Raw genomic sequence first — 19,985 nt, 5'->3', positions numbered from 1 at the left:
ACTGTATATCACTGTGCCACCACCCCTGCCGGTGGGCCAGGACATACCCAGGGATGGTGATGGAGGAGTTTGGGACATTGGCTGAAAGGTATGATTCTGTGAGTATGACTGCCAGGCTGTTGCTTGACTAGTCTTTGGGACAGCTCTCCCAATTTTGGCACAAATCCCCAGATGTTGATGAGGAGGACGTTGCAGGGTCGACTGGGCTGTGTGTGCCATTGCTGTGTCCATAGCCGGTGCCGAGTGGTTCGTCCGGTTTCATTCTTATTATTTTGTTTCGTAGCAGTTAGTTACAACTGAGTGACTTGCTAGGCCATTTCAGAGGGCAATTAAAAGTCAACCACATTGTTGTGTGTTCTGGAGTCACATATAGCCCAGACCAGGTAAGGACGGCAGATGTTCTTCCCTAAATGCCATTGGTGAACCAGATGGGTTTTTACGACAATCCGATAGTTTCCCAGTTAGCTTTTTAATCAGATTTATTTAATTAACTGAATTTAAATTCCCCAGCTGCCGTGGGGGGATTTGAATTCACATCTCTGGATCATTAGTTCAGGCCTTTGGATTATTAGCCCAGTGACAATACCACTACGCTACCGTCCCCTCAATATAGATTGCACAAATCAAACTGGCAAAAGCAGCCTTGAGGACGAGTTCATAGAATGTATTTGGGACAGTTTCTTGGAACAATACGTTGTGGAACCGACCAGGGAACAGGCTATTTTAGATCTGGTAATGTGTAATGAAACAGGATTAATTAATGATCTCATAGTAAAGGATCCTCTAGGGAAGAGTGATCATACCATGATAGAATTCCACATTCAGTTTGAAGGTGAGAAACTTGGGTCTGAAACTAGAAAAACTAGAAACTTAAATAAAGGCAATTACAAACCTATGAGGAGGGCGTTGGCTAAAGTGGGCTGGGAAAACAGATTAGAAGGTAAGACAATAGAAAAGCAGTGGCAGATATTTAAAGAGATATTTCATGACTCTCAACAAAGATATATTTCAGTGAGAAAGAAAGACTTGAAGAGAAGGATGAACCAACTATGGCTAACCAAGGAAGTTAAGGATGGTATCAAATTGAAAGAAAAGGCATACAATGCTGTGAAGATTAGTGTTAGGCCAGAAGATTGGGAAACTTTTAAAAACCAGCAAAGGATGACTAAAAAAAAATAAAGAGGGAGAAAATAGCTTATGAGAGTAAACTAGCAAGAAATATAAAAACTGACAGTAAGAGCTTCTACAAGTATATAAAAAGGAAGAGAGTAGCTAAAATAAACATAGGTCCCTTAGAGGACGAGACTGGGGAAATAATAATGGGATACAAGGAAATGGCTTGGGCATTGAACAAATATTTTGTCTTCACAGTAGAGGACACTAAAAGCATTCCAGTATTAGTAGAAAATCAAGGGGCAAAAGGAAGGGAGGAACTTAAAACAAACACAATCACTAGAGAAAAAGTGCTAGGCAAAATTATGGGCCTGAAGGCTGACAAGTCCCCTGGACCTGATGGCCTGCATCCTAGGGTCTTAAAAGAAGGGGCTACAGAGATAGCGGATGCATTGGTTGTATGGCTGTGGCATTTGAGTTGAGAGAGAGTGTGGTAAGTGGGAGAAAAGCCATTTAAGTGTATTTTGTGAATTTTAGTGTGTTAAAAAGTTAATTATTTGAAGTGAGTTTAATTTTTAAAGTGTAAATTAAACTGCTGGGGAGTTTAAACCGGAAGTAGAATCCGGGTATAAAAGGGGCAGGACTAGTGCGGCTGCACAGAGTGCGGTGCATTGAGTGTAAGCAGAGTTTAGTAAGTGGGAGAGTTCAGGCAAGTGGGAGGTGAGGGGGTGTTTTGCTCTGTTTTGTTCCCCACACCCAGGCTTAGACAGCACTGTGGAAGCGGAGCAGCGAGACGAGTCAACCAAACAGGCCCCACAGACAGTATTCAAAGAGAAGTTTGGTGATCAGCTGGTTGGTAGGTTTTCTTCCTTCTCTTTTATACCTTTAAAAGTTGGTAAGTCCTGTTGAATAGTGGTCTGATATTATCATCTATATCCGGGCAGGATCTTCATAACTAATAAGAAATTTAATTAAGTATATAGAATGGAGCAGGTGATGTGTTACTGTTGCGAGATGTGGGAGCCGATGGACCCCATTGAGGCTCATGGTGATTACATCTGCGACAAGTGTTTGCTGTGAGAGGAACTCCAGCTCCGTATTGAGGTGCTTGAGACCAAGCTTCAGACACTGCGACACATCAGGGAGGGGGAGAAGTTCCTGGAGTCTATGTTTCAGGAGGTAGTCACACCTTTGAAATTAGTTAATTCAGATGTAGTCCGTGGTCAGGGACAGGACAGTGTGACTATGAGTGAGGCAGGTACGGGGAACCAGGAGGTAGTGTTGGAGGAGCCGCAGCCCTTGATCTTGTCAAACAGTTTCGAGATTCTTTCTCCCTGTGAGGGCGGGAGCGGGGACTGCAGGGAGGATGAGCAACCTGGCCACAGCACCGTGGAACAGGGGGCCATTCAAGTGGGGGGAGTAAAAAGAAATGTTGTAATGGTAGGGGATAGTATCATTAGGGGGATAGATAGGGTTCTCTGCAGTCGAGAGCGGGAGTCCCGAAGGCTGTGTTGTCTGCCCGGTGCCAGGGTTAAGGGCATCTCTTCTGGGCTGGAAAGAAACTTGGAGCGGGAGGGGGAGGATCCAGTTGTCGTGGTCCATGTTGATACAAATGACATAGATAGGACAAGAAAGAAGGTTCTGTTAAAGGAGTATGAACAGCTAGGGGTCAAATTAAAAAACAGAACCTCAAGGGTAATAATCTCTGGATTATTACCTGAGCCACAAGTGAATTTGGCTAGGATAAATAAAATCAGAGAGTTAAATGTGTGGCTCCAAGACTGGTGTGCGAAAAATGGGTTTTGCTTCTTGGGACATTGGCACCAGTACTGGGACAAGAGGGAGCTGATCCATTGGGATGGACTTCACTTGGCCAGTGCTGGGACTAGAATCCTGGCGAATCATATAACTAGGGCTGTAGAGAGGGCTTTAAACTAATTAGTGCTGGGGGAGGTTTCTAGAGAGCAAATAATAAAAATGACTAGGGAGAAGGTCATAGACTTAGGTAGCAGTGGGGGAATTAAAAAACAGAGCGTGTCAGGAAGGGACAGAAGGTATGGAGTAAAAGGTAAAGTAGTAAAAGGGGAAAAAGCAGGAAATAAGTGTCACAAGACATATTTGAAAGATCTTTATCTGAATGCGCATAGCATTCGTCACAAAATCGATGAGTTAATGGCACAAACAACTACATATGGTTATGATCTTGTGGCCATTACAGAAACATGGCTGCAGGGTGACCATGACTGGGAATTAAATATACCAGGTTATTTAACAATCAGGAAGGACAGACAGGAAGGAAGGAGAGGTGGGGTGGCTATGTTAATAAAGGAAGAAATCACTGTAATACAGAGAAATGATATTGGGTCAAAGGATCAGGAGAGTGAAACAGTTTGGGTGGCGATACGGAATAATAAGGGGAAAAAAACACTAGTGGGCGTAGTCTATAGGCCTCCGAACAGTTGCAACTCTGTTGGACGGAATATTAATCAGAAAATAGTTGAGGCTTGTAATAAGGGAACAGCTATAATTATGGGGGATTTTAACTATCATATTAACTGGACAAATCAAACTGGGCAGAGCAGCCTTGAGGATGAGTTCATTGAGTGTATTAGGGATGGGTTTCTTGAGCAGTATGTAACTGAACCGACCAGGGGGCAAGCAACCTTAGATTTGGTCCTGTGTAATGAGACAGGATTAATTAAAAATGTCCTAGTAAAGGATCCCCTTGGAATGAGTGACCATAACATGGTTGAATTCCATATTCAATTAGAGGGTGAGAAGGTTGGATCTCAAACAAGCATGCTGAGCTTGAATAAAGGAGACTATGAAGGTATGAGAGCGGAATTGATTAGAGTGGACTGGGAAAATAGATTAAAGGGTAAGACGGTACATGATCAGTGGTGTACATTTGAGGAGTTATTTTACAACTTCCAAAAAATATATATTCGACTGAGGAAAAAAGGGTGTAAAAGAAAAGATAGCCATCCGTGGCTAAGTAAAGTAATTAAGGATAGTATCCGACTAAAAACAAGGGCATATAAGGTAGCCAAATCTAGTGGGAGGATAGAAGATTGGGAAGTCTTTAAAAGACAGCAAAAAATAACAAAAAGATTGATTAAGAAAGGGAAGATAGATTATGAAAGTAAATTAGCAAAAAATATAAAAACAGATAGCAAAAGTTTCTATAGTTATATAAAAAGAAAAAGGGTGGCTAAAGTAAATGTTGGTCCCTTAGAGGATGAGACCAGGAAATTAATGGTGGGAAACATGGAGATGCCAAAAATGCTGAACAATTATTTTGTGTCAGTCTTTACGGTAGAGGACACTAAGAATATCCCAACACTGGACAAAAAGGGGGCTCTAGGGGGGGAGGAGCTAAATATGATTAAAATCACTAAGGAAGTGGTACTTGGTAAAATAATGGGACTCAAGGCGGATAAATCCCCTGGACCTGATGGCTTACATCCTAGGGTCTTGAGGGAAGTGGCAGTAGGGATTGTGGATGCATTGGTAATAATTTTCCAAAACTCCCTGGACTCAGCAAAGGTCCCGGCAGATTGGAAAACTGCTAATGTAACACCCTTATTTAAAAAGGGTAGTAGGCAGAAGGCTGGAAACTACAGACCTGTTAGCCTAACATCTGTGGTTGGTAAAATTTTAGAGTCCATTATTAAGGAGACAGTAATGGGACATTTGGATAAACATAATTTAATAGGACAAAGTCAGCATGGTTTTATGAAGGGGAAGTCATGTTTGACAAATTTGCTTGAGTTCTTTGAGGAAGTAACATACAGGGTGGATAAAGGGGAACCAGTGGACGTAGTGTATTTAGAGTTCCAAAAGGCATTTGACAAGGTGCCACACAAAAGATTATTGCTCAAGATAAAAAATCATGGGATTGGGGGTAATATTCTGGCATGGGTGGAGGATTGGCTATCTAACAGAAAGCAGAGAATTGGGATAAATGGTTCATTCTCAGGCTGGCAATCAGTAACTAGTGGTGTTCCGCAGGGGTCAGTGCTGGGTCCCCAACTCTTTACAATCTATATTAATGATTTGGAGGAGGGGACCGAGTGTAACATATCAAAGATTGCAGACGATACAAAGATGGGAAGGAAAGTAGTGAGTGAGGAGGACATAAAAAACCTGCAAAGGGACATAGACAGTCTAAGTAAGTGGGCAGAGATTTGGCAGATGGAATACAATACTGGAAAGTATGAGGTTATGCACTTGGGCAGGAGAAATCATAGAGAAAGTTATTATCTTAATGGCAAGAAACTGGAAAGTACTGTAGTACAAAGGGATCTGGGGGTCCTGGTGCACGAAACTCAAAAAGTTAGTATGCAGGTGCAGCAAATGATCAAGAAGTCCAATGGAATGTTGGCTTTTATTGCTAGAGGGATAGAATATAAAAACAGGGAGGTATTGTTGCAGTTGTACAATATATTGGTGAGACCGAACCTGGAATACTGCATACAGTTTTGGTGTCCATACTTAAGAAAAGACATACTTGCTCTCGAGTCTGTACAAAGAAGGTTCACTCGGTTAATCCCGGGGATGAGGGGGTGGACATATGAGGAGAGCTTGAGTAGATTGGGACTCTACTCATTGGAGTTCAGAAGAATGAGAGATGATCTTATTGAAACATATAAGATTGTGAAGGGGCTTGATCGGGTGGATGTGGTGAGGATGTTCCCAATGATGGGTGAAACTAGAACTAGGGGGCATAATCTTAGAATAAGGGGCTGCTCTTTCAAAACTGAGATGAGGAGAAACTTCTTCACTCAGAGGGTAGTAGGTCTGCGGAATTTGCTGCCCCAGAAAGCTGTGGAAGCTACATCATTAAATAAATTTAAAACAGAAATAAACAGTTTCTTAGAAGTAAAGGGAATTAGGGGTTATGGGGAGCGGGCAGGAAATTGGACATGAGTCTATGTTCGGAATGGTCACGGCCCTGTGGGTAACGGAGCGGGCCCAGGGGCCATGTAGCCTGGTTCTGCTCCTACTTCTTGTGTTCTAATTATGTGTTAGATTTCAGGAGATGGTTCTATTCCTGTTCCTGGCTGGGGTGGAGATCACCTTTTACAGAAGGTAAGTACTGTAGAAAATATATGGACAGTGATCTCCTGGACAAGTTTCGATCACCTAGATGGGTCGGAGAGGAATTTCCCAGATTTCTTTCTCCCAAATTGGCCATTGGGTTTTTTACCTGGCTTTTCGCCTCTCCCAGGAGATCACATGGGTTCGGGAGGGATGTAGAGTGATAGTAGATTTGAGGTTAGGATCAGATCAGCCATGATCTTATTGAATGGTGGAGCAGGCCCGAGGGGCCGATTGGTCTACTCCTGCTCCTATTTCTTATGTTCTTATGTTCTTACGTTCTTAAAATTCCCCTGACTCTGAAAAAGTCCCTGCAGATTGGAAAACCGCAAATGTTACGACCTTAATCAAAAAAGGAGGGAGACAGAAAGCAGGAAACTATAGGCCAGTTAGCCTAACATCTGTCATTGGCAAAATGCTCGAATCCATTATTAAGGAATTAGTAGCAGGGCATTTAGAAAATCATAATACAATCAAACAGAGTCAACATGGTTTTATGAAAGGGAAATGATGTTTGGCAAAACTATTAGAGCTCTTTGAGGAGGTAATGAATAGGGTGGATAAAGGAGAACCAGTAGATGTCATGTATTTGGATTTCTAAAAGGCATTCAACAAGGTGCCACATAATAGGTTACTGCACATGATAAGAGTTCATGGCATTGGGGTAATATATTATCATGGATAGAGGATTGGCTGACTAACAGAAAACAGAGTCGGGATAAATGGATCATTTTCAGGTTGGCAAACTGCAACTAGTGGGGTGCCACAGGGATCAGTGCTGGGGCCTCAACTATTTACAATCTACATTAATGACTTGGATGAAGGAAGCGAGTGTATTTCAGCCAAACTTGTGGATGATACAAAGACAGGTGGGAAAGCAAGTTGTGAGGAGGACATAAAGGGCTGGATTTTCTCAATGGAGACGTGCTGGAGGCGGGACTTCTGGTTTCCGGGTTTAAGCTTCGCCCCCAGTGGTGTCTGACCAATCCACGCTACTTTCCCTTGATTGGCCTTGTTAAGCCCGCCCTGTGGGCTTACCGGCCAATTAAGGGAAAGCTGGTGACAGATGACGTCAGCGTATGACGCTTCATATGTCTGTCACAATTTTTGATAGATGAATTGTCAGCATTTGACAGCTTTGAGAAGCTGTCAAACACTGACAATCACTGTTCTAACATAGAAACATAGAAACAGAGAAAAATAGGAGCAGGAGTAGGCCATTCAGCCCTTTGAGCCCGCTCCGCCATTCAATAAGATCATGGCTGATCCTCTATCTCAATATCATATTCCCACTCTCTCCCCATACCCATTGATGCCTTTTGTCTTTAGAAATCTATCTATCTCCTTCTTAAATATATTCAGTGACTTGGCCTCCACAGCCTTCTGTGGTGGAGAATTCCATAGGTTCACCACCTTCTAAGTGCAGAAATTTCTCCTCATCTCAGTCCTAAATGTCCTACCCCGTATCCTGAGACTGTGACCCCTCGTTCTAGATCCCCCAGCCAGGGGAAACATCCTCCCTGCATCCAGTCTGTCTAGCCCTGTCAGAATTTTATACGTTTCAATGAGATCCCCTCTCATTCTTCTAACCTCTAGTGAATACAGGTCTAGTCGACCCAATCTCTCCTCATACGACAGTCCAGCCATCCTAGGAATCAGACTGGTGAATCTTCACTGCACTCCCTCTATGGCAAGTATATCCTTTCTTAGGTAAGGAGACCAAAACTGCACACAGTACTCCAGGTGTGGTCTCACCAAGGCCCTGCATAACTGTAGTAAGACATCCTTGCTCCTGTACTCAAATCCTCTTGCAATGAAAGCCAATATACCATTTGCCTTCCCAATTGCTTGCTGCACCTGCATGTTTGCTTTCAGTGACTGGTGTACAAGGACACCCAGGTTCCTTTGTACATCAGCATTTCCCAATCTATCACTATATAAATAATACTCTACCTTTCTGTTTTTCCTACCGAAGTGGATAACTTCACATTTATCCATGTTACACTGCATCTACCATGTATTTGCCCACTCACTCAACTTGTCTAAATCGCCATGAAGCCTCTTTGCATCCTCCTCACAACTCACAATCCCACCTAGTTTCGTGTTGTCAGCAAACTTGGAAATATTACATGTGGTTCCCTCATCCAAATCATTGATCTATATTGTGAATAGCTGGGGCCCAAGCACTGATCCCTGTGGTACCCCAGCACTGATCCCTGCGGTACCCCACCAGTCACCGCCTGCTACCCCGATAAAGACCCATTTATTCCTACTCTCTGTTTCCTGTCGTTAACCAATTTTCAATCCATGCCAGTATATTACCCCCAATCCCATGTGCTTTAATTTTGTGCATTAACCTCTTATGTGGGACTTTATCAAAGGCCTTCTGAAAATCCAAATACACCACATCCACTGGTTCTCCCTTATCTATTCTACCAGTTACATCCTCAAAAAACTCCAGTAGGTTTGTCAAACACAATTTCCCTTTCATAAAACCATGTTAACATAAGAAGTAGAAGCAGGAGTAGGCCATACGGCCCCTTGGGCCTGCTCCGCCATTCAATAGGATCATAGCTGATCCGAACCTAGACTCACGTCCACTTCCCTGCCCGCTAATCCCCTAATTCCCTTATCAGCTAGGAAACTCTCTATCTCCGTTTTAAATTTTGACTTTGTCTAATCCTGTTGATATTTTCTAAGTGTCCTGTTATCACATCCTTTATAATAGACTCTAGCATTTTCCCTACTACCGATGTTAGGCTAACCGGTCTGTAGTTCCCTGTTTTCTTTCTCACTCCTTTTTGAAATAGTGGGGTTACATTTGCCATGCTCCAATCTGCAAGAACTGTTCCATAATCTATAGAATTTTGGAAGATGACAACCAATGCTTCCACTATTTCCATGGCTACCTCTTTTAGTATTTTGGGATGCAGATTATCAGGCCCTGGGGATTTATCAGCTTTCAGTCCCATTAATTTCTCCAGCACTATTTTTTTATTAATACTAATTTCCTTTAATTCCTCCTTCTCACTAGACCCTTGGTTCCCTAGCATTTCTGGGAAGTTATTTGTGTCCTCTTCCATGAAGACAGAACCAAAGTATTTGTTTAATTGCTCTGCCATTTCCTTGTTCCCCGTTATAAATTCTCCCATTTCTGACTGTAAGCGACCTACATTTGTCTTCACTAATCTTTTTCTTTTTACATACTTGTGGAAGCTTTTACAATCTGCTTTTATGTCCCTTGCAAGTTTACTCTCATACTCTATTTTTCCCCTCTTAATCAATCTTTTGGTCCTTTTTTGCTGAACTCTAAACTGCTCCCAATCCTCAGGCTTGCTACTTTTCCTGGCAACTTTATATGACTCCTCTTTGGATCTAATACTATCCTTAATTTCTTTTGTTAGCCATGGTTGGGCCACTTTTTCTTTCGTGTTTTTGCGCCAGAAAGGAATGTATAACTGTTGCAATTCATGCATTAGTTCCTTAAATGTTAGCCATTGCCTATCCACCGTCATGCCTTTTAATGAAGCTCCCCAATCTATCATAGCCAACTCACTCCTCATACTTTCGTAGTTTCCTTTGTTTAGATTTAGTACCCTAGTTTCAGATTGGACGTCTTCACTTTCCATTTTAATGAAGAATTCTATCATGTTATGGTCACTCTTCTCTAAAGGACCCCACACAACAAGATTATTAATGAACCCCTTCTTATTGCACAATACCCAATCTAGGATAGCCTGTTCCCTAGTTGGCTCCTCAATGTACTGGTCTAAAAAAAACATCTCATACACACACCAGGAATTCATCCCCCGCAGTATTATTGTTAATTTGGTTTGGCTAGTCTATATGTAGATTAAAGTCACCCATGATTACTATAGTACCCTTGTTACATGCATCTCTAATTTCCTGTTTGATGCCATCCCCTACATTACCACTACTGTTTGGAGGCCTATAGACAACTCCCACCAGTATTTTCTGCCCCTTGGTGCTTCTTAACACCACCCAGACTGATTTTACATCTTGATTTTCTGAGCCAATATCCTTTCTCACTATTGCACTGATTTCATCCTTTACTAACAAGGCCACCCCACCTCCTTTTCCTTTTTGCCTGTCCTTCCTAAATATTGAATATCCTTGGATATTCAGCTCCCAGCCTTGGTCACCCTGCAGCCATGTCTCTGTAATCGCAATTATATCGTATCCATTTACATCTATTTGCACTGTTAATTCATCTACCTTATTACGAATGCTTCATGCATTCAGATACAGTACCTTTAGATTTGTCTTTTTAACATTTTTAGACATCTTAACATTTTTTTCTACTATGGCCCTATTTGTCATATTAACATTTTTTCTTACCCGGACCCGATTTGTTAATGCACTCATTTGTTGGTACGCTGTGTCCCTTCCTCCCTTCCTGACACAATCTGGCTATCCTTATCCCAATCACTTTCCTGCATTGTTTCCTTGTCTTTTCTCTTTAGTATTCTAGATTTCTCTCCACCAGCACCCTCTCCCCCTCCCCTTATTTAGTTTAAAGCCCTAAGGTGAGCCCTTGCACACAGGCTTACCAAGACCTCGCTCCTCAGCAGAAAACAGATGGTTGCTGCATCTGAAAATGCAGCAGCCATTCTCTCATCTCCGCCATTGAGATGAGGCACCTCTGGATCCTCAAAGGTTGAAGCCTGCAGAAAGAAGTAAAGGTAAGGAAACTTTTTCCATCAATTTACACTCACCTCTCATACTTACCTGTCCACACTTGCACCCATCACTCACCTCTACAGCTGACATTTCGACCCATCTCACTTGTAAGCATCGAACGCAGGCCACAAGTTCATTTCAGACTTTTTGAATGATTGTTTGGAGACGATGGGAGGGGCCCAGGTGTTCTTGAACAGGAGATTCCAGCCAGGCCTACAAACTAATTATGGGAGAATTTCTGGGCAGACAGAATTCTCTGGGAAGACAATGGGCCCGGGCTAGGTGACTCTTACAGTGATGAGCACCTAGATGAGATAGCCCCGAAGGCATGAACTGGACAAAAGAGGGCCATTGTAAATTAATGGGAAGCCACTTAACCCAGGATCAGGTGAGAAGTGCGGCCCATCATCTGCCATTAACACCAGCACCTAGATGGGATAGCCCAAAAAGGTGGGAAACCAGACAAAGAAGACAAAGAAAGGGTGATTCAAAAGACATCACTGCAACTACACAGACCAGAGTGAACTTTTAGGATATAGAGAAGGCAGCTTTGCCATTTTCTCTCTCTCTCTCTCGCTTGCTCGAAACCACTATGAGCGACAAGAGCCTCGCCTTGCTCTTCGACTGTAGGAACGAACCTCGAAACTGGGACTTGGATACTGCATCGGTGATACAGAACCAGGAGACACATTCTACACAGGGAAGCAGCGAGCAAGAAAACGGACAATCGGGGTGAGCATTGTCCAAGCCCACGCATCCTTAAGACCACCGGTACTGTGTGAGGGGGTGTTGTGTGTCCCAACCAATCCAGAGGGGCTTAGTGGGGAGGTTCTGTGTGTATTATATAGTGTATGTGCCAGGGTTTGTGGGACAAGTCCATTTTATACTCTATAGCAACACAGTGTGATTTTAGGCATCTTAATTCGAGACAGGAGCCTGTTCGATGGGCCAAGTTGTATTGTTGTACTGTTTGTTTTATGCCACCAGGCATTTTACATACTGGAGGCGGGTGTGTGTGTTAATCTTATTAAACACCGTACGGTTGAGTCTGAAAAGCTTGTCTGTGTCCCAATCCTCTTCACCGTAATTCCTGTTGTATAGAACTATGTAGGAGAGGTGATTTGAACCACCAAAGCAAACCACCTACACACTTCCGCAGACCCACTGCTCACCTCACTGACTCTGGTGGGGTTTCCTGACTTTGGGAAGCCCACATCAGCAGGTGTAAAATGGTGAAAAGCCTCTTAACTGCCTGTTAACTACCTGTTAACAGGCAGTCAATTGGCTCTAATCCCCTTCCCGCATTGAGGAAACGGGGACCTGCCTCCCAGAGAGATGGTTTGGAGGTGGGTTGGGAGCAGGGTTGGGACCCGCTCCCAATTTTTCCCATTTTCCCAGCAGTCCCACCTCCTCAGGGCAAGTAAAATTTTATGGGCAAGAATGTGGCAGATGGAGTACAATGTGCAAAAATGTGAAGTTATCCACTTTGGTAGGAAGAATAGAAAAGAAAAGTATTATTTAAATGGAGAAAGACTACAGAATGCGGCAGTACAGAGGGATTTGGGTGTTCTCATACATGAAACACAAAAAGTTAACATGCAGGTGCAGCAAGCAATTAGGAAGGCAAATGGAATGTTGGCCTTTATTTCAAGGGGGATAGATTATAAAAGTAGTGAAGTCTTGCTACAACTGTATAGGGCGCTGGTGAGACCACACCTAGAGTACTGCTTACAGTTTTGGTCCCCTTATTTAAGGAGGGAAATACTTGCATTGGAGGGAGTTCAGAGAAGGTTCACTCGGTTGATTCCTGGGATGGAAGGGTTGTCTTATGAGGAAAGTTTGAGCAGGTTGGGCCTATACTCATTGGAGTTTAAAAGAATGAGAGGTGATCTTATTGAAACATAAAAGATTCTGAGGGGGTTGGACAGTGTAGATGCTGAGAGGATGTTTCCCCTCATCAGGGAATCTAGAATGAGTGGGCATAGTCTCAGAATAAGGTGTCGCCCATTTAAATGGAGATGAGGAGGAATTTATTCTCTGAGGGTAGTGAATCTTTGGAATTCTCCACCCCAGAAAGCTGTGGAATCTGAGTCATTGAATATATTCAAAGCTGATATAGACAGGTTTTTGAGCAACAAGGGAATCAAGGGTGATGGGGAGCAGGCAGGTCAGTGGAGTTGAGGCCAAAATTGGATCAGCCATGATCTCATTAAATGGCAGAGCAGGCTCGAGGAATACTTTGGAAGGGGAGGGTGAACAGCCAGTTGTTGTGGTGCATATAGGTACCAACGATATAGGTAAAAAATGGGATGAGGTCCTAAAAGCTGAATATAGGGAGTTAGGAGGTAAATTAAAAAATAGGACCTCAAAGGTAGTAATCTCAGGATTGTTACCAGTGCCACGTGCTAGTCAGAGTAGAAATAGAAGGGTATTTCAGATGAATACGTGGCTAGAGGAATGGTGCAAGGGGCAGGGATTCAAATTCCTGGGACATTGGAACCGGTTCTGGGGGAGGTGGAACCAGTACAAACCGGATGGTTTGCACCTGGGCAGGACCGGGACCGATGTCCTGGGGGAGTGTTTGCTAGTGCTCTGGGGGAGGGTTTAAACTAAAATGGCAGGGGGTTGGGAACCTGAGCAGGGAGACAGAGGAAAGGGAAACAAGGATAGAAGCAAAAGACAGGAAAGAGAAAAACAAAGGTGGCAGTCAGAGAAATCAAGGGTTTAAATCAAACATGGCCACAGTAAATAATAATAGTAAAATGTCTAAGAGTGTTAAAAAAACAAGCCTGAAGGCTTTGTGTCTTAATGCGAGGAGCATTCGTAATAAGGTGGATGAATTAGCTGCGCAAACAGAGGTAAACGAATATGATATGATTGAGATTATGGAAACATGGCTCCAGGGTGGCCAAGGCTGGGAACTCAACATCCAGGGGTATTTAAGATTCAGGAAAGACAGACAAAAAGGAAAAGGAGGTGGGGTAGCATTGCTGGTTAAAGAGGGGATTAACAGAATTCTAAGAAAGGATATTAGCTCTGATGATGTGGAATCTGTATGGGTAGAACTGAGAAATACCAATGGGCAGAAAACATTAGTGGGAGTGGTATATAGACCTCCAAACAGTAATGCGTAAGTTGGGGATGGCATTAAAAGGGAAATTAGAGAAGCGTGCAATAAGGGCACAGCAGTTATCATGGGTGACTTTTATCTACATATGGATTAGGCTAACCAAATTAGTAATAACACTGTGGAGGAGGAATTCCTGGAGTGTATACGGGATGGTTTCCTGGACCAATATGTCAAGGAACCAGCAAGAGATCAGGCCATCTTAGACTGGGTATTATGTAATGAGAAAGGATTAATTAGCAATTTTGGTGTGCGAGGCCCCTTGGGTTGGAGCGATCATAATATGATAGAATTCTTCATTAAGATGGAGAGTGAAGTAGTTGACTCAGAGACTTGGGTCCTGAATTTAAATAAAGGAAACTACAATGGCATTGATTGGGGAATGTCACTCAAAGGGTTGACGGTGGATAGGCAATGGCAAACATTCAAAGATCGCATGGAAGAACTACCGAATTTGTTCATCCCAGTTTGGCATAAAATTAAAACAAAAAAGGTGACTCAACCGTGGCTAACAAGGAAAATTAGGGATAGCATAAGATCCAAGGAGAGGACATATAAATTGGCAAGGAAAAGCAGTAAACCTGAGGATTGGGAGCAGTTTAGGATTCAACAAAGGAGGACAAAGGGATTAATTAAGCAGGGGAAAATAGAGTATGAGAGTAAGCTTGCAGGGAACATAAAAACTGACTGTAAAAGCTTTTATAGATATGTGAAGAGAAAAAGATTGGTGAAGTCAAGCATAGGTCCCTTGCAGTCAGAATCAGGGGAATTTATAATGGGGAACAAAGAAATGGCTGACCAATTAAATACATACTTTGGTTCTGTCTTCACAAAGGAGGACACAAATAACCTCCCAGAGATGTCGAGGAACATAGGGTCTAATGAGAGGGAGGAACTGAAAGAAATCAGTATTTGTAGGGAAATGGAGTTAGGGAAATTGACGGGATTGAAGGCCCATTAAACCCCAGGGCCTGATAATCTACATCCCAGGGTACTTAAGGAAGTGGCCCTAGAAATAGTAGATGCATTGCTGGTCATCTTCCAAAATTCGATAGACTCTGGAACAGTACCCATGGATTGGGGGGTAGCTAATTTTGCCCCACTATTCAAAAAAAATGGTAGAGAGGAAACGGGGAATTATAGACCGGTAAGCCTGACATCGGTAGTGGGGAAAATGCTAGAGTCCATTATAAAAGATGTAATAGCAGAGCACTTGGAAAACAGTGACAGGATCGGACAAAGTCAACATGGATTTACAGAAGGTAAATCGTGCTTGACTACTCTACTGGAATTTTTTGAGGATGTGACTGTTAAAATTGATAAGGGAGAACCAGTGTATGTTGTGTATTTGAACTTTCAGAAGGCTTTCGATAAGGTCCCGCATAAGAGATTAGCGAATAAAGTTAAGGCACATGGGATTGGGGGCAAGTTATTCACTTGGATAGAGAACTGGTTGGCAGACAGAAAGCAAAGAGTTGGAATAAACCGTTCTTTTTCCGAGTGGCAGGCAGTGACTAGTGGGGTACCGCAAAGATCGGTCCTCGGACCCCAGCTATCCACAATATATATTAATGATCTAGACGAGGGAACTAGATGTAATATCTCCAAGTTTGCAGATGACATAAAGCTGGGTGGGCATGCGTGCAATGAGGAGGATGCCGAGAAACTCCAGTATGATTTGGACAGGTTGGGTGATTGGGCAGAAGCATGGCAGATGCAATATAACGTGGATAAATGCGAGGTTATCCACTTTGGTGTCAAAAACAGGAAGGCAGATTATTATCTGAATGGCAATAGATTGGGAGAAGGGGAAGTGCAACGAGACCTGGGTGTCCTTGTGCACCAGTCGCTGAAGGTAAGCATGCAGGTGCAACAGGCGGTTAAGAAGGCAAATGGTATGTTGGCCTTCGTAGCGAGAGTGTTCGAGTACAGGAACAAGGATGTCTTGCTGCAGTTGTACAGGGCCTTGCTGAGACCACATCTTGAGTATTGTGTGCAGTTTTGGTCGCCTTATCTGAGGAAGGATGTTCTTGCCATGGAGGGAGTGCAATGAAGATTCACCAGGCTGATACCTGGGATGGCAGGAATCACGTATGAGGTGATATTGGGTCGATTAGGCTTATACTCGCTGGAATTTAGAAGAATGAGAGGGGATCTCATTGAAACTGATAAAATTCTAACAGGACTAGACAGACTAGATGCAGGAAGGATGTTCCCGATGGCCGGGGAGTCCAGAACCAGGGGTTGCAGTCTAAGGATAAGGGGTAAGCCATTTAGGACAGAGATGAGGAGGAATTTCTTCACCCAGAGAGTGGTGAACCTGTGGAATTCTCTACCACAGAAGGCAGTAGATGCCAATTCATTAACTATATTAAAGAAGGAGTTAGATACATTTCCTAGGGCTGAAGGGATCAAGGGATATTGAGAGAAGGCAGGGACCGGGTACTGAATTTGGATGATCAGCCATGATCTCATTGAATGGCGGAGCAGGCTCTAGGGTCCGAATGACCTACTCCTGCTCCTATCTTCTGTGAGGGGCTGAATGTTCTTATGTTCTAGCATCTTGTATCCTTTCAGCCCCACTGCTGCCCAAGGTCTCAACCATGCCCCTGCCAAGAATGTCGTGCACCATCTCCTCCAAAGGCGCGGCGTGAGGCTACGAATGGGAGATGTGTCTCAAGACAGATACTGATTGTTAGTAGGTGAGTGATTGAGGGGATTGGGGTCATGCATTGAGCAGTGTGTGGGACTATTGATTCAGTTGGTAGGAGATGGCTTTTGAAGATGCATTCACTGACCTTGACCACTGGTCTGAAGTCATGAAGCTTCTTTGGGCACTGGATCCAGTGGGGGCAGCACTGCTGGCAGTGATGGCCTCGGTGATGTGGTCCTACATCATTCTTTCTGGAGGGTTTCCTGGCCCCTGTGGGTAGAGGACCTCTCTTGCAGTGTTGACCCCCTGCTCAAAGCTGGAGTGCTGCGTGCCCATTCCCTGGTTTGCTGAGCCATTTGTGATAGTGCTGAAGCATTTTTACAATTTAGATAGGTTCGGAAGGGAATTCATCTTTAAGTGCTGAAGACTCCTATTTGGGACTTCTTTTTAATGTTAATTTTGTTTTTAAAGGCAGTAAGGGCTGAAAATGCACTTTTTCACTTGCCTATAATTTTTAACAGTTTTGAATGCATTGCCCATTTAATTCATAGCCCCCTTAATTGCCCACAATTCATTGCGATCTCCACAGCCTCGCTCCCACAGGCTGTAAGGAGATGCAATGCTGCTTCATGACGGGAACTTCGGGTCGGATGCCTCAACCATTGCCACCAGGGGCATGTTACAAGGAAAGTTAGCACTGGGCTAAAAATCTTTAGCCCCCAGCGCAAGTTTTTGCCTGGTAGCACTGTGGCCAGAAATTTGGTTGGTTAGCACCTCCTGTTAGCGCCTCTGGGGGATAATAACGGGGCGCTAATGACTTACCAACCGGGCGTGGCGAGATGAACGACTCACGCTAACTTGGCCGACAAGTTTGCGGCTGTGGCAACACTTTGCGCCACGATCTCCTGCGCCCGGAGATGGTGACGTCATTGCTGTGCGCTTTGCCCCGGTAGCGCCCTGAACCCGAAATTTGGTATCACCCCCTGCAGCATTGCTGGGTGACAACACCGACAGCTGCAGGAGGTGTTCTTTGGGAGACCGAGAGCTTCAGATGCACAAATAAAAGGGGATGTTAGTGTGGGTAGGAGAAAGATTTTAACAACGCTTCAAGTGATTTTTTTCTATTGCTCCTGGGCCGCGATCGATCAGTGCGGCACTCTGCTGGAGTGCATGGGATTGATTGGGCTGGATTGCAGCTGCCGTCGGGGACCAGCTAACTGGTCCCAATGCAGAGCCTGCAGCGATGGCCCTTCCCTTTAAGGGAGGGAAGCAGCCTTGGATTACGGCAGCGCTGCACGGGACATTGTGCAGCCTGCACCACTACTGCCCTGCCTGTGTCCTTTAGCATTCCAGGCAGGAAGTGGAGCACTTGATTTATTTGTAAAAGCTGGGAATCATTAGCGCCTGCTGCTAAGTTTCCCAGCTTTCAAAAGTCAGCGCCCCAAATGGGGCAAAAATTAATTTCTCCCCCTAACTATTTAATATAAATTGTGAACAACAGTGATCACAGAAATCACAGAAATCACAGAAACCCCACAGTGCAGATAGAGGCCATTTCGGCCCATCGAGCCTGCACCGACACATATCCCACCCGATCCCCGTAACCCCTACACCAACACATATCCCACCTTTCACACTGTTATTCTTTGACAAAAGTGACATAGTTTCACATGCTAGTCGCAAACTTTGTTAAAGTATCATGAGATATCAATTTGAATGCACAATTTATTGCCATTTTTAATGAGTTTTCTTGAGATTTTAAGTATGTTCCAAAATTCCCTAGAGGGAATTGTTTACAGAATATAATACATATTTTATCCAGCCTGTTTGAATATATAGGGGCCGATTTTCCTGGAGCCGTCAGGCGGGGTTTCGGGTTTCGGGGGGGGGAAAATCCTGAATTCGGGGGTCCTGACACCATCCCGCCCAAAACCCCGCTCCACGCAAGTTTCAGAGGCGGTGGGTACCCACCCCGCACTGGGACCTGCCGACCACAGGCGGGAAGGGATTAGTACCAATTAACTGCCTGTTAACAGGTAGTTAACAGGCAGTTTTTAGCCTAATCCCTATTTTGAGGGTTGTCGTGTGGGATTCCCAACGGCTCCAAACCACGCCAGGTTAGAGCAGGCGAGCCGTCGGGTTGAAGGAGTTGGAGGGGTCGCGATGTCGGTGTTCAGGTGAGTGATGGGTGCATGAGTGCAAAGGTAAGTGTGTTTGGTATGTCTAAAGTGTGTAAAGAACTTTTACTTACCTGTACTTACCTTAACAGCCTTTCTTCCTGTAGGCATCGGGAGCCCATCACTCAGCCGGCACTTAAAGCTGAATGGCTGCGAACTGTGAAAAGTGACAGCCTTCAGCTTTGAGTGCTGCTGAGAGTTCTAACTGAATCTGTGCAGTAGGACTCATGTTAGAACTCAGACCGTCAGTGTTTGGCAGCTTCAAACAGCTGTGAAACATTGATATTTCATCTGTCAACAACTCTTGACAAATGAAATTTCAGTCTGTGACGTCACCTGTTGCCGGGTGGCCCTTAATTGGCCTGCTGAGCCTGCTGGGTGGGCTCAACAAGGTCAATCAAGGGAAAATCGCATGGATTGGCCGGACGTCGGTGTAGGCGGGTCAAAAACCCAAAAGTTGTAGTCCCGCCTTCTTCCCGACAGCTTCGGGAAAATCGACCCCATAATGTAGATAAAGGACATATACACCCTCTCCATATCCAAAGTTAATTTCTAACTTTCACTTTCAGTGAAGCTATTATTTATCCTGTAGTGAGCTCCACCTCTTACCTATCAGTCCACATTAAGTTGTGATAGTTTCAACGCTCTCATCTTCTAACGTGTCTGCAAGTTTTCTGGGTCAATGCATCTCACTCTTTTTACTGCATAAAATTAATTTATTCTTTTGATCTAAAGGCTTTTTGACTACAAATTGGGACCAGGTTTGTTGGAGCCCATGGGCTTCAGCAAAGTCAGGTGATGCATGGTTTGAAGTCTGCTGAACCCTGCTTCGGGTTTTACCAGATTCAGATCAATAGCATCACCTTGGTGAACCCCAGGCAGGATCACCACCTCCTATTTAACACTTGTTCATTGTTTGTTGGGGAGGTGTGCAGGAATGTGTGTGTTGCTGCAGGTCTTCTAGGCCTGCAGCAGCTTAATGGGGCAATGATGTTTTCCTCATTGTTTGATGGTGATATAGTGGAAGATCCTGACAAATTGTCTGAGAGCACTTGTGGCAGCAGTGGTAGGCCCTGTTTGGAGGAGGAGACCACAGAAATCTTTCTACAGCAAG

General features: G+C 44.0%; 1 protein-coding gene across 1 annotated transcript; it reads left to right on the top strand.

The window, feature by feature from the left end:
• Positions 1 to 894: 894 nt before the first annotated feature.
• On the top strand, positions 895 to 19,670 carry LOC147123183 (uncharacterized). The gene is made up of 3 exons (XM_085965575.1): positions 895 to 940; positions 3,239 to 4,415; positions 19,607 to 19,670. Exons 1-3 carry the CDS (start codon positions 895 to 897, stop codon positions 19,668 to 19,670), a joined length of 1,287 nt encoding a protein of 428 aa, XP_085821701.1.
• Positions 19,671 to 19,985: the final 315 nt, after the last annotated feature.

The sequence above is a fragment of the Somniosus microcephalus genome, chromosome 2, assembly GCF_052327205.1.
Source record: "Somniosus microcephalus isolate GS21.2 chromosome 2, FLI_Smic_1.0, whole genome shotgun sequence".
Taxonomy (NCBI): domain Eukaryota; kingdom Metazoa; phylum Chordata; class Chondrichthyes; order Squaliformes; family Somniosidae; genus Somniosus; species Somniosus microcephalus.
Note: the sequence above shows the minus strand (reverse complement) of the source record. Positions and strands in the feature narration are given on the sequence as shown.

Excerpts from the sequence above, each read along its gene's own strand:
- LOC147123183 (XM_085965575.1), top strand. The coding sequence starts at position 895 with ATGAGGAGGGCGTTGGCTAAAGTGGGCTGGGAAAACAGATTAGAAG. Across the intron at positions 941-3,238 it reads CTGGGAAAACAGATTAGAAG|ATCTTTATCTGAATGCGCAT; the intron begins GTAAGACAATAG and ends CATATTTGAAAG. Across the intron at positions 4,416-19,606 it reads ATGCTGAACAATTATTTTGT|GCTTTTTGACTACAAATTGG; the intron begins GTCAGTCTTTAC and ends TTTGATCTAAAG.